Source organism: Parasteatoda tepidariorum, chromosome 1, assembly GCF_043381705.1.
Source record: "Parasteatoda tepidariorum isolate YZ-2023 chromosome 1, CAS_Ptep_4.0, whole genome shotgun sequence".
In the NCBI taxonomy this organism is placed as follows: domain Eukaryota; kingdom Metazoa; phylum Arthropoda; class Arachnida; order Araneae; family Theridiidae; genus Parasteatoda; species Parasteatoda tepidariorum.
In genome coordinates, this window is record NC_092204.1 from 44,793,990 (window position 1) to 44,807,003 (window position 13,014).

The 13,014-nt window shown below is 29.0% G+C and overlaps 1 protein-coding gene across 2 annotated transcripts; it reads right to left on the reverse strand.

The window, feature by feature from the left end:
- Positions 1–378: 378 nt before the first annotated feature.
- Positions 379–7,753, reverse strand: LOC107438535 (solute carrier family 25 member 44). Of its 2 annotated transcripts, none has more exons than XM_016050845.4 (4): positions 7,454–7,753; positions 5,725–6,492; positions 4,226–4,353; positions 379–952 (listed from the first exon to the last, which is right to left on the reverse strand). In XM_016050845.4, exons 2-4 carry the CDS (start codon positions 6,380–6,382, stop codon positions 761–763), a joined length of 978 nt encoding a protein of 325 aa, XP_015906331.1. In that variant the 5' UTR covers positions 6,383–6,492; positions 7,454–7,753; the 3' UTR covers positions 379–760. The 2 variants fall into 2 exon arrangements, with proteins under 2 accessions (XP_015906331.1, XP_071035608.1); XM_071179507.1 differs by lacking the exon at positions 7,454–7,753 and adding an exon at positions 7,248–7,378.
- Between the last annotated feature and the right edge of the window lie 5,261 nt (positions 7,754–13,014).

A 13,014-nucleotide genomic window follows, 5' to 3' on the forward strand; every position in this document is an offset into this window, starting at 1 on the left:
ATTTCTGCCTTATAGGTGTTCTTAATAATTGATAGCATTTTACAACCAATTTAAAAAAGTTAGCACTGGAGTTTGAAGACATGATACTGTTTTGGTTCACTGTAAGCAGTTTTAAAACTATAATATTTATTATTCTTTCCAATTTAAGATTAGAACATAAATCATGATAAATTAACACAATTGAATTACTATTGTATTAGTGAGGTTACATTAATGTTTCCTTATATAATATAGTTATTTTAATTTAATACAATTTTAAATGAATAAATATTTTAATATAAGAATGCTAAGTCAATTAACAAACATAAATAAATTAGCTTAAACTTTTTACATTTGTTAATCATTAATTAATTACAAATATTTATCTATTGGCACAACTACTTTCCATATAATTCAAAAGTATCTTGCAATTATTTCAACATACTTCTTTTAGTTGAAATCTTAAAACAAAACCTGAACATAATTTCTGATTTTATAAATTTTTACACCTAGTAAAAGCCACCTATATAAATGATGAAATAAAATAATGATTGACTTTAATTGGCAAACTAAAAGAGATCAAAAATTCACTTAACTAAATCATAAATGAAAACAAGCAGTAAATGAAAACATGGTTACAACAAATGTCAAGTTAAAACAATTGAGGACAAGACAATTAAATCATCTATACAAATAAATAAAATTAAATAATTAAAATAAATTTATTAAAAGTCCATTGTTAACTTTAATAAATGAATAATTGCATAACACTAAAAATTAACTACCAACGTATTTGGTCTTTGTATTGATCATACACACTCCATCGTTTTAATGTTTCATAACCTAGAACAACAAAAAAGGAAGAAAAAAAAGTTTGGATAATTCTAGCAGAAAGTCCTTTTGTTAGAAATGAGATACCTTCTTGGTGCCAAATTACGTTAACAGCACAAGAATAAGAGTTCATTCTATTAACCTGGAAAGAAAAAAAATTTAAATGTATAAAAATATAAACTTTCTATGAAACATGAACTACAGAATCGGCAATAAAAATAAAATAAAACAAATATAAAATTAAAATCATTTTCTGATACAAAGGCCTTTCACACAACTAAGCATTCAACGGTTTTGCGGAAGCAGTAAATCAGCATTTTCCCATTACTATATTCAGTTTTAGGAACCGAATTTGGTAAATAGAAAGAAAGGTGACTTATCGAAGAAAGAAGACGAGTGTGATGTGGTTAAGTTAAAATGCAGTATGTGCTTAACAAATATATTTACTTAAGAAGCATGTATCCATTAGTAAATAATTCATAAAAATTCACAAATTTGAACTAGTGGAATTATTCAAGTCTCATTAATTGTACGATATACAGTAATGAGACTAGTCATGTTAAATTTTTCTTTTAAACAAAGAAAATAAATACAGCTTCAACAAATATAGTTTCAACATAGAACTAGCAGAAAATTAGACAGAGGGGAGGGAACTCATATAAATGCAGTTAAGTAAAATTAATTTTTATATTTTCACTTATAGATGGCAGCACCATGATGATGAGCAAACCTTAAAAAAAATTTTTATTGTTACCATTATATCACTTTGTCTAAGATAGCATTTCATTTACAAGGGTCTTTTAGATCTTTTTGTTACATAAACAGAAAAAAAAAAAGAATAATTTCAAGCATTTATATACATTTCTAAAAACTTGTGAAATTTATATTGGACAAAGAAGATATTTTTCAGCATTCCTAATGTAATACATATTAATATGCTCTAATTAATACCAACAGATACTTTTAAAAAATGAAAACTGTTAAAAAATTTTCCAATACATACACATAAAATTTACATTCATAATAATAATAATAAGACTCATGCTGTGAAAAGATTCAGAATAAAGGTGTAGATGATAAACATGTCCAGTTTTTATGTAGATAGCTTATTAAATTTTCTAAATATTTAGAATTTCGAAGGTAGTCCTCATTATTTACTTTCTTTTACAAAGCCTAAAAATTATCCAATAAAAACTATTTAATAACAACATTAAAGATAAATATAAAGATTTATAATTAATAGCTTTCAACTACTGACAANAAAAAAAAAAAAAAAAAAAAAAAAAAAAAAAAAAAAAAAAAAAAAAAAAAAAAAACAATATGATTTTAATTAATGCTTATAGTTGAAATATTAAGAGAATTTATGAACAGTGAAATATAGTAATATTAAAAAATAATCTTTAAAATCTTTTATAACCTTTAAGTTTAAATATTTGTTTATTTTTTAAATTTTAATTTTAAAGGGAAAAACTACAAATATTCTATTTTAACACAAGTTTTTGTAAAAAAAAAAATTTATATAAATATGTCACTTACTGAATAAAATACAATGAAATCACATAGTTAACAATAAATTTAAAAATCAAGAATGAACATGCATAAACTGAATAATAAACAGTATTGTAAATAATAATAACAAATAAATATAAATTGCACTTTTAATTAAAATTTATGTCATCAGTTGAGTTTAATATGTGTTTATAGATACAAAAATGATAAAGAAGATATCTAATCCTTGTTTATTTAGGTAACTAGTCTATTTTATTGATTTGTTAAATAGAACAAATCAATGGTCAGATATTTACCAATGTCCTAAAATGAGTTCATTTATTTCAATTTACAACTTTACATTTGGTATTCAAATACTTACTGATGAACTAGTTAGGACAACATTTATTAAATTATTAAATTTTCTAAACAAGTCATGAATAAAATATATATTACTCATCATGAAATATTTCATATCTTAAATTTATAATGAAAGAATTTTCAGTTATGAGTGAGAAGCTACAGTAATCTGTTACAAGAAAAGTTGTTTTCCAAGAAAGAGGTAGAAAAGGTAATTTTTTATAACTTTTTCTACTATAACATCTTTGAAAATAGTTAAAAATTAATTTCTCATTTCACTAATTTCTCATTAATTATAAACAAAAATAAAATGAAATTGTTTATAAATCAAAAAATTAAGCATAAATGAGTTAAAGCATGAATGTTTCCAATTTTATTCATAAAAAATAGAAAACAGCAACTGTTGTACATAACCCAGTTGTTTATGCTATGTCCTTGTGCATATGTGTCGATTATTAATGAAAAACTATTTTTAACAGTGTTCTCCATCAGATTTAAAAATAAAATTCCCTGGATTTTTTTAAAAAATATCAACAAAATTCTGGACAATGCTTTAATAGAAATATATATGTACATACATTTTAATTCAATAATAAATTTAAAAAAACTTTCATTTCGATATAAAATATTTTAAATGCGATGTTTTGGAAGAATCAAATCTTCATGAGAAAAAAATTAAAGCTGAAGATTTTATAATACACTATAGTCAAATTATAGATAAAAGCAATACTTTGTCTACGTACCAGACTTACTAGTTACTAAATGCAATTAATAGATTAATAATGTTTAATAATTAATGACAATAAACTAGTAATATATATTAATAACGGTTATTAATAGTCACATTATTCATCAGATATTGTACCTATATCTTACTGGTGATCAAGAATCAAATTTTTTAACTTGTTTACTGTTTTTTAAAAAAAAAATTTTACCAGCCTAGGGGAATTAATTATTTAAATTTAAATACTGATATGTTACATAAAAATTTTAAACAAGATATTAAATACAGAATATTTTGTACAAATTAAAATTTAATAAATCTACAAAATAGTAAACATATTGCAGTGAAATTTTTAAAAGAAGTAACAGATGTCAGATTTATTTACATTGAGCCTCTTTATCTAATTATTGTTACGTGAATTTTAAGATAGGTTATTTTCCTGGTTTTAGCTAAAAAATTTTATTTTCCAGGTTTTAGCTAAAAAATCCAATCTGTGAAAACTTTGACTGAAACCTTGATCCTGAACCCTTCTTGCTAATTCCCTGAAAATGTTTTTAAGAATATATAAAATATTTTCCAATTTTACATATAAACAAGTCACATGATATAATTTATTGATGTGCATCTCCGCTTGAAACTGATAAAGCATTTAAAACCTGCAAATTTTTAACTTTGACTGACATTTTCTCCTAATTAAAATTACTCACATTTGTAACAATAACCAAGAATTTATAATATATTTCACATTGTTATAAATATTACGGTTCTAAGAAACTATTCTTTACGTAATACAGAAAATAATCATAGAGAAAAAAATGCTAAAATTAGAGAAAATTCTCGAACCTGTATACGAGCTCTTATTACGTCTAATGGATTAGTGATCACAGCTACAGTAACTCCACTCATTTGACCTCCTACACAATGAATAAACATATGTGATGTCCACAGAGGCAGTGTTGAAGCTAAAATATCTGCAACAGTTAAAATTTATTAAAATTAACAAATACTATTCAAAACAACATAAAACAGCCATTTTCATTTAACAACGATTTTAAACAATATTCCTAAATAAACAAAAAAAGGAAATAAAGAACTAAAAAATGTTCACCTTGTTTTGCTTTATTCTTCACCGCACTAAGTATACCCTATCCTCTTTTAAGTATTTTAAAATGTATGACATTGCTAATAATTTAAATAATTAATAATTTATTATGTCAACAAATAATGTGTACTGTTAAAACAATGTAAAGATAAATTTGCACATTAGTCAAATATTTTGATTCTCAACAACGAAATTCAAAACTTATTCTTAAAAAAAATAATAATAATTATTCGACAAGTTTGATTTTAGAAAATAAATTTTTTTTAAAAATTGAAGTTTATGTATGATCAAATTGAATCATAAACTGTTATTGTTATGTGTTGTGATTGACACGGTAACCAGAAAATAAAACCTTTTATTGCTTATAATTCTAACTAATATTTTAGTACAGACATTAGATAAAAACAGTGTTCCACGTGTACTGAAAAAGAGATAAATGTCATAAAATGAATCATATTCTTTAGGTTTACATAGTACTTGCTTCGATTTTACTTTATTATAGAGTAAATAGAAAATAAACAAGTTTAGATCTCTACATACACATAAAAATATTAAACTTTTTATTCATTTTAAGTGATAGCCATTAGATTAAAATGACATTGTCTGTGTGATGAAAAATAATAATAATAAATATACTTAAAAAAATATAATTTTAATTTAATATTATTAAGTTTAGACAAAATAAACTCCTAAAGTTCCTTGAGATACAATAGATATACAATGTGCAATTTGCCAAGTAACTTAAAATTCTGTATTTCCAACATCATAAAAAAATATACAATTTATTAAATCTTATATAATACTTTGTTAAATAAAAATTTAAATTATGATTAAATATTTAAATTATGATAATACTTTAAGGTCAGGTCAAAAACTTTTATGTTAGAAGGGTATTTTACAATTGGGGCAAACATTACAAAACATACTGTGGATCGATTCAAAAAGAAAATTAATAGCACAATAAAGGGGAAGGTTTTCATATCAATACCCAAACTAAAATAATTGCTAAGTCTTACGCAACTTCAAGGCAGCAACCTGCAAGAAATTAAAAAAAAAAAAAAAAAACTCAGAACGTAACCTACTCGTCACCACAGGCAAACCTTGACATATTTATTCTCTAAATCTCTGCAAGTTTAAAATCTCGTTGACCCTTAATGATTTTAGTTGGCGTGCACATGGTACCAATATAGAATTATACTCCATCTCCCAAAAATTAAAAACTAAAGAATATTTTATATACCTGAATAAACAGGATAGAACATCCACCAAAGAGCACTACTTGGAACATAAGTACACAGAGAAGCACAATAACCTCTGTAGAATCCTTTTAAACCATCCTTCTCATAAATCTTATTAATAATCTGTGCAGCAAGTCCCGTTCGAGTAGCACTCGTATCAATATTCAGAGGATTAACAGAATTTGCACCGGTCATTCCTTTATCCTTCAACAAGCCAAGAACCATCATATGTTGAGACACAATATCAAAAGGAGTAATTATGGTCTGCCCAACCAGTGACCCACAACCTCCGCCAATCAGGCCTTTTAGCTTAGTGTCCCTAATATCAGCATACAAAGTCAGCATGTGTCTCACTTTTTCATAGGTAATTATATAACCAATACCTGATGCCATTTGTATGGAATTGATCCAAAATCCCCTGTAAAGACTACAAAAGCCTTCGTACTTAAGCATTTTGAAAAAGGCATCAAAAGTACCAGTGTAAAATGCATTTTGTTTCTGGATTTGTAAACGTGTTTTTATGACAGTGAAGGGGTAAAGAAGACCCCTCAGTGCGAATGAGTTTACCATGGAGAGTGAAAAGAAACGACTTTTATCCATCATTTCCCACTCGATGGTAAGTACTCTTGGTGGTTCCATGCTAGGTACCTGACACGTCATAATATGTAACTGAGTAATAATGATAATAGAAGTTCTTTAGCAGAATAAGAGTGAAAGAATCCCTGTAAATGGAATTGGATCTTCATAGCTACTCTTAAGATCAACTTGACCTGAAATAAATAAATTTAATTAGCACAAATATAACGATTATTATGAGCTAATAAAAACTAGTGATTGCATGAAATAGAGTAAAATGATTTAGAACAAGAGAAATGATTTTGCAAGTAAATTGCAATAACAATTAACAACATTTTTAATTCTTTAATTATAAACAAGTACTATGTTAATTGTTTAAGTAATCATGCTTATTTGTTTTGGCAAGACTGAAATATTGCTAAAAAAAATCAACAAAACAAATTTATAAATTTTAATAAAATTGTGTCTTACAAAAAATAAATCTTTTGGAACACAGAGCAATAATCTGATAATAAGCTTCAAATAAATCCTTAAGGTTCAAATTAAAAAAATATATATATTTCCTTTCCTTGCATTGCAAAATATTATATTTTTAACATACTTAGGTAGATGACACAACAAATAACTATCAAAAATAAATATTTGCTTTTATCCTTAACAGTAAATTAGTCCGTATCAAATAAAATTTCTATTAACTGCATAGAAGATCTTCGGTTTGTATGAACTCTAAAGAACATTTGTATTTAAAAAATTAAATAAAAAAAATATGGTAGCCATTTAAGAAACACAACACCCAAACAATTAGTCATATTGTAACTATTGGAGAAAAACAAACACGTAAGATAAACTAGATACATTATAACATCAAAACCCTATCAAACGTTTAGATTCCTTTCTTTGAGAAATTATATTATTTTCTTAAAATAGTACATATTTAAGGTAAAATTACCCTTGAGAATTCAAAAACATTTTATTCAATTATAATATCATTCTTTCAGTCACACTAATATAACAATTCACATAAAAAGTAGAGACGTTGATTTCATTCAAAGAATTTAAATAAAAATACGCATGCCATAAAAAATAACAAAGATTGGGGATACAAAAAATAATCAAAAGACAAGAATATTCAACTTTGAACCTCAGATAACTTACATAGTTCAAATACTAATAAAGATCTCAAGGATAAATCTCAGAGCTCATAAGATCTCATCAACTAAATTTTAGAAATAATTAGATCGAGCAAGTGTCAGAGAAATGTGTTTCTCATGCTATTAAATAATTTTAAAATCACTAAAATAGACTAATATTATTCAAGCTAATACTGTTCAAAATTTATTAATTTCTAGTTAATTTAATAAATATTTATGCATAAATATTATCAATTTAAGAACATTTCACAGAACAGTATCGGCGAGGTGCCAATAGTTGCGTCACGGAAAACTTCAATGGCCTGATGACGTATTGATGATGCCATTCTCTTATGTAAAGAGTAATTTTTAAGCTGACTGGGGTGGCCGAGAGACCAATACTTTGCATTCACATTGCGACTAACAAAAATCAAGCAATCAAAGGGCTTCTGATTAGATGAAAAAGTTACACAAATTGTGCATGCGAGTTCGGAGATGCAAGCAAGAGTTTGATTGGTGAGATTAAGATTCAAGAGAATTTGATTGGATGAGCTCATATTCGCAGCTCTGAATTCTCATTAGTGTCTATTTCGCATGCAGTGTGAATGCAGTAAAATGATTTTTTCTCCATTTCTTAGTTTTCTTTTCTTCTATTTATAAAATAATTATTTCTTTCTATATTTTTCTAAAATTAATCGCGAATTTAGTAAAAAACAAAGCTTCTTTAATCCATTATTTGCGATTGTAAAGCTCAAATTCGCCATCTGGGGAGAAGACCAGTTCCATGTTTTAACCCTCCCCATTCCCTTTCCTTTCTCAGTTGTATGGATGGTGTTTTCTACACTAGGGAACGCTGCAAGCTCGGTACCGCCTAAATTTCCGGGTTACTGTTTCCGTTGTATGTTTAAGCCATTTGGCATCATTGTGTTTTGAGATTCTTGCAAACAATGTATTTGATTGCTTATTACTTGTGTTTACAATGCTAACAATACTTGTGTTTACAATGCTAAAAGTGTTAACACTAACGTTAGATGGTGCACAGCTTACAACAAGAACAAACAGTTAGACTTCCTGGACATTTTTGGACTTATGGAATTGGTCTAATTGGGATGGACCTCTTGGGGATTAGAAACAACAACAGAACAAACAGTAATAAGCTTATGGAAAGAGGCCATATCAAGACTGCCATAAAAGCGAGTTATTCAAAATCTAGCAACCATGTCACCTTTTTTAACAATATATCTCTAAAAAACTAAAACAAATTTTCACTTCAAACTCACCAGAATTACATATTAACATAAATATTTTATGAAATATGGCAGATTTGAGCTCAAAAATTATCTAATTCATTTCTTTTATTGAAAACAAAATTATCCGCTTGAAAACATCGCCTATCAGAATAACATGCCCAGAAAGCATGTAACCTTACGACAACGTTGTGTTTTAACTTTATTTTCATTGTCACGAAAAGGTTTGCAGTAAAAACCTTTTTTCAATAAAGCAAAAATATTGCAATTTCCAACCTTTTTTCCTAAAAGGAAAACTAAATGATTTTTAAAGCTTTTTTAAAAACATTGTTACTTAGGCTAAAAAATAAGCAAATGGCAAACCTTAATATTTTCATTTTTGTTCGTTGTCATGATAAGGTCAGCAGAAATACAAAGCTGAAACCTTTTTCCAAGGAAAGAAAATAAGGCAAATATTAACCTTTCCAGCGAAAATATTAATAAATAATTAGAAAATATTTTGCAAAAAACCTCATTTTAGGGAAAGCAAATAAACGAGTATAAGACCATGTTTTTGGATTGTTTTCTAAGGTCTGCGAAAGTATGCAGCGAAAACCTTTTTTTAAAGTTTTCTTGTAGTCACGGTTTAGATTTNAGCCTAATTAGAAAATATTCTAATGATTATAATATTAATATGATAATGCTGAAGTTTATAGGCTGAAAGAAAGAACTCGGTACATGTGAAATACTGCAAAAGATATGAGGCAATAATATGATGGCGCGTTTTTTCAATCTGCGGCGTAAAAATATATCGGAAGCAGTAACCCGGAAGTCTTAAAAGAGCAATTTTACCACTAGCGCCACCACCCTTAGCTTTACACGATCACCCATCCATTGTTTACATTTCTATTGAAAACACCATCCATAGGAATGTTCTACGGTATTTTCTCCTGTCTTAATATTTTTCGTCTTCACTTGTTATTCACTTATTTTTTTAAATTTCTGCAATGTTTAGAACTTTATTCAATGTAGTTTTCAGTTCCATGGATGATGTTTTCTACACTAGGAAACGCTGCAACCTCCATACCGCCGGGTTACTGTTTCCGATGTATTTTAAAGCCATTTAGCTCGCAACGTGATCATTGTGTTTTGAGATTCTTGCAATGGTATTTGATTACTTATTACTTGTATTTACAACGCTAACAATGCTTATGTTTAAAATGATAAAGGTGCTAACACTAACGTATAGTGCAGCTTTGAGGAAAACTCCTCCAGAATGAAAGTCTGGGGCAGTCTGCTGCTATGGTAACAAGCTAGAGCACATTTCTAATGGGGGTGAAATGGAGGAAAGATAGTGCCGATTGGTTTACTCACGACGACCTACGCTAAGATTAAGATAAAACTATTCACCCCACACCCCTATTCAAAGTAACCTTTCCTCGCAACCATAGTACCCACCACGACGCGAGATGGATGTCTGGAGGAGTTCTCCTGAAAGCCGCACTATAAGATGGTGCACGTCCCGCAGTGGACTGATCATTAAGACACGGTTCCCAACAGATGACCGAAGTCAAGCATCACTGGCTGCAGTCAGTGGGTGACCCACTTGGATCAGTCTGAGTGGGACCGAGGGTGTGCGGTATTGGTCCTCGTTAAACTGTGCTACCGTAAAGTGCTGGACTTCACGTGCAGGTAGTTGGGCTACCGAAGCGAGGGTGCAATCCCCTCTGCAGAGGATCAAAAATGTGATGGCATGTCTTCGGATCATCCTAAGGGATGTTTCCCAGACCATCGCCAATAGCCCATTGTGCAGCTCTAGTGCGACGTAAATGAACTGCAACTACAACAAATAAGATGGTGCACAGCTGGCAACAAGATCAAACAGTAATAAACAAATGGAAAGTGGCCAAATCAGGACTGCCAAAAAAGCGAGTTATTCAAATCTATCAACCATGTCAACTTTTTAACAATATATCTATAAATAACTAAATCAAATTTTCTCTTCAAACTTAACAGAATTATTTAATAACATTAATATCTTATGAAATACGGCAGATTTGAGTTCAGAAATTATCTAATTTACATCTTTTATTGAAAATAAAATTTTCCGTTTGAAAATATCGCCTTGCAGAATGGATGGTGTTTTCTACACTAGGGAGCGCTGCAAGCACGGGACTGCCTAAATTTCCGGGTTACTGTTTCAGTTGTATTTTAAAGCCATTTGGCATCATTGTGTTTTGAGATTCTTGCAAACAATGCATTTGATTACTTATTACTTATGTTTACAATGCTAACAATACTGTTTACAATGCTAAAAGTGTTAACACTAACGTAAGATGGTGCACAGCTTGCAACACGAACAAACAGTAATAAACAAATGGAAAGAGGACAAATCAAGACTGCCAAAAAAGCGAGTTATTCAAAATCTAACAACCATGTCACCTTTTTTAATAATAAATAACAAAATAACTAAAGCAAATTTTCACTCCAAACTCCCCAGAATTACTTAATAACATTAATATCTTAGGAAATACGGCAGATTTGAGCTCAGAAATTATCTAGTTTATTTCTTTTATTGAAAACAAAATTATCCGTTTGAAAACATCGCCTATCAGAATAACATGTAGTAAGCAGCTGCAAACTTTTTAACCGGAACTAGAGTAGGTCCCGAGCTCGAGATTGTTATTGTTTACATTTCTATTGAAAACACCATCCATAGTGTAGTGTAGTATTGTAGTTAGCAGTTGCGACCTTTCTAACCGGAAATAGAGCAGGTATTGAGCTCGAGATTGTTATTGTTTACATTTATATTGAAAACACCATCCATCCATATTTTTATGAAAGAATCTTTGTGTAAAAATATAGAGTGTATCATTTAAGAGAATTGATGCTTGGGCAGCTAGGCTTACTCGAAATAGAATGGAAAGAACAGTTGTTAATGTAAATCAACAATCAATCAGGATCAAATTATTCACGCTACGTCACTTGCCTGTATCCCAAAAGTTGTGTTTTAAAGTTTCCTTTATTAGAGGCCCCTTCAACCCAAATAAAATTAATCGAGGTTTTTTTTTTTTTTGGGTTCTTCACTTTACTTTATCTTAGAATTTTTAAACAAATTTTTTCACGTCTCTCTTTCTTTTCCATTTGGAGTAGTACGCCATCATTTCTACAATTTTTTTTAAGTCTTCTTTAGGCCGAGTCTAACCTCGTTTAGATTAATTTTCTCTTTAATGACCTCTTTGTCGAGTGTAGTATTGTTACCCTTGGATTTAACTGGAGCGCATTGCCCTTTTTGGCACCTAGGTGTATGAGTTTACTTGCCTCTTTTTTGTTTTTAATCATTGCTTTCAAAGCGCGTTCGGCTTCACGCTGGAGTCCCTTGATGTATGACAGCACCTCATTTTTTCTTATGACGATGTCATTGCAGTCAAAAGCTATGGCAGCCAATTGCGACACTACAATCAAATTCACGACTTTAGCTTGGTTTTGTGTTACTGGTCTTACTTGTTTCTTTGTTAAGAAAGCCCCGGAACTAGCCCAATTTTACTGAGGTTCTCCAAATGAATCATGGAAGTCCTCAGACACTTCAACGATTCATTTGAAGATTCTGGAAGGGTGGATGGTGTGTGAATGTGTCCTCCTTGTAAAACGAACTATGGCCGTATGTGTGTAGCAAAAGTCGCTTTCTTGGCCATAGATGGCGCCACTAGAAAAACACAAGAAGAAGCTCACCCCTTTGCCCTAAAATAGGCTTGTTAGTATTCACAAGTGGCTTAAGACAGCAACAAACAAACAACAATGAGTGCAGACAATAATTTAGGTTACGAAATCGGACACAAAAAAATGTTCTTTCTCTAAATAAGTATAGACTTGGTAAATCGACTTTTAACCCTAATATAGAAAAAGTAACCACAATCTGAAAAAAAAAATGATAAATAAGTTTAGTCAGGAGAGTGGACAAAACCTGGGACTCCTTTAAATAATTATCTCATTTTTTTTCAAATACTTGTTTGCACCTCTAGCACTATTTAAGTCTATCAAACACACATGATTCGTAAAACTTATTTATACCATAAAGTCTAAAAATATTTAAAAAAGTAATTGACTAGAGATTAATATTTTTTATGAAAATGTTTTGTTATTTCATTCGGTTTTAAATCGCCAGAACTTTTGCAATCATTTGATATATGCGACGAAAAATTTTTCATAAAAAAACAAAAAAATCTTATCATTAATACGTAGATCAATTAATCATTTTCTAGACTTTAATTTTTCATTACATATTTTTTACTTTAAATTTTTAAACCATCAAGCGTGTTTTTTTTATTGATATAGAAAAGAGGATATTGAAGAAACTTCA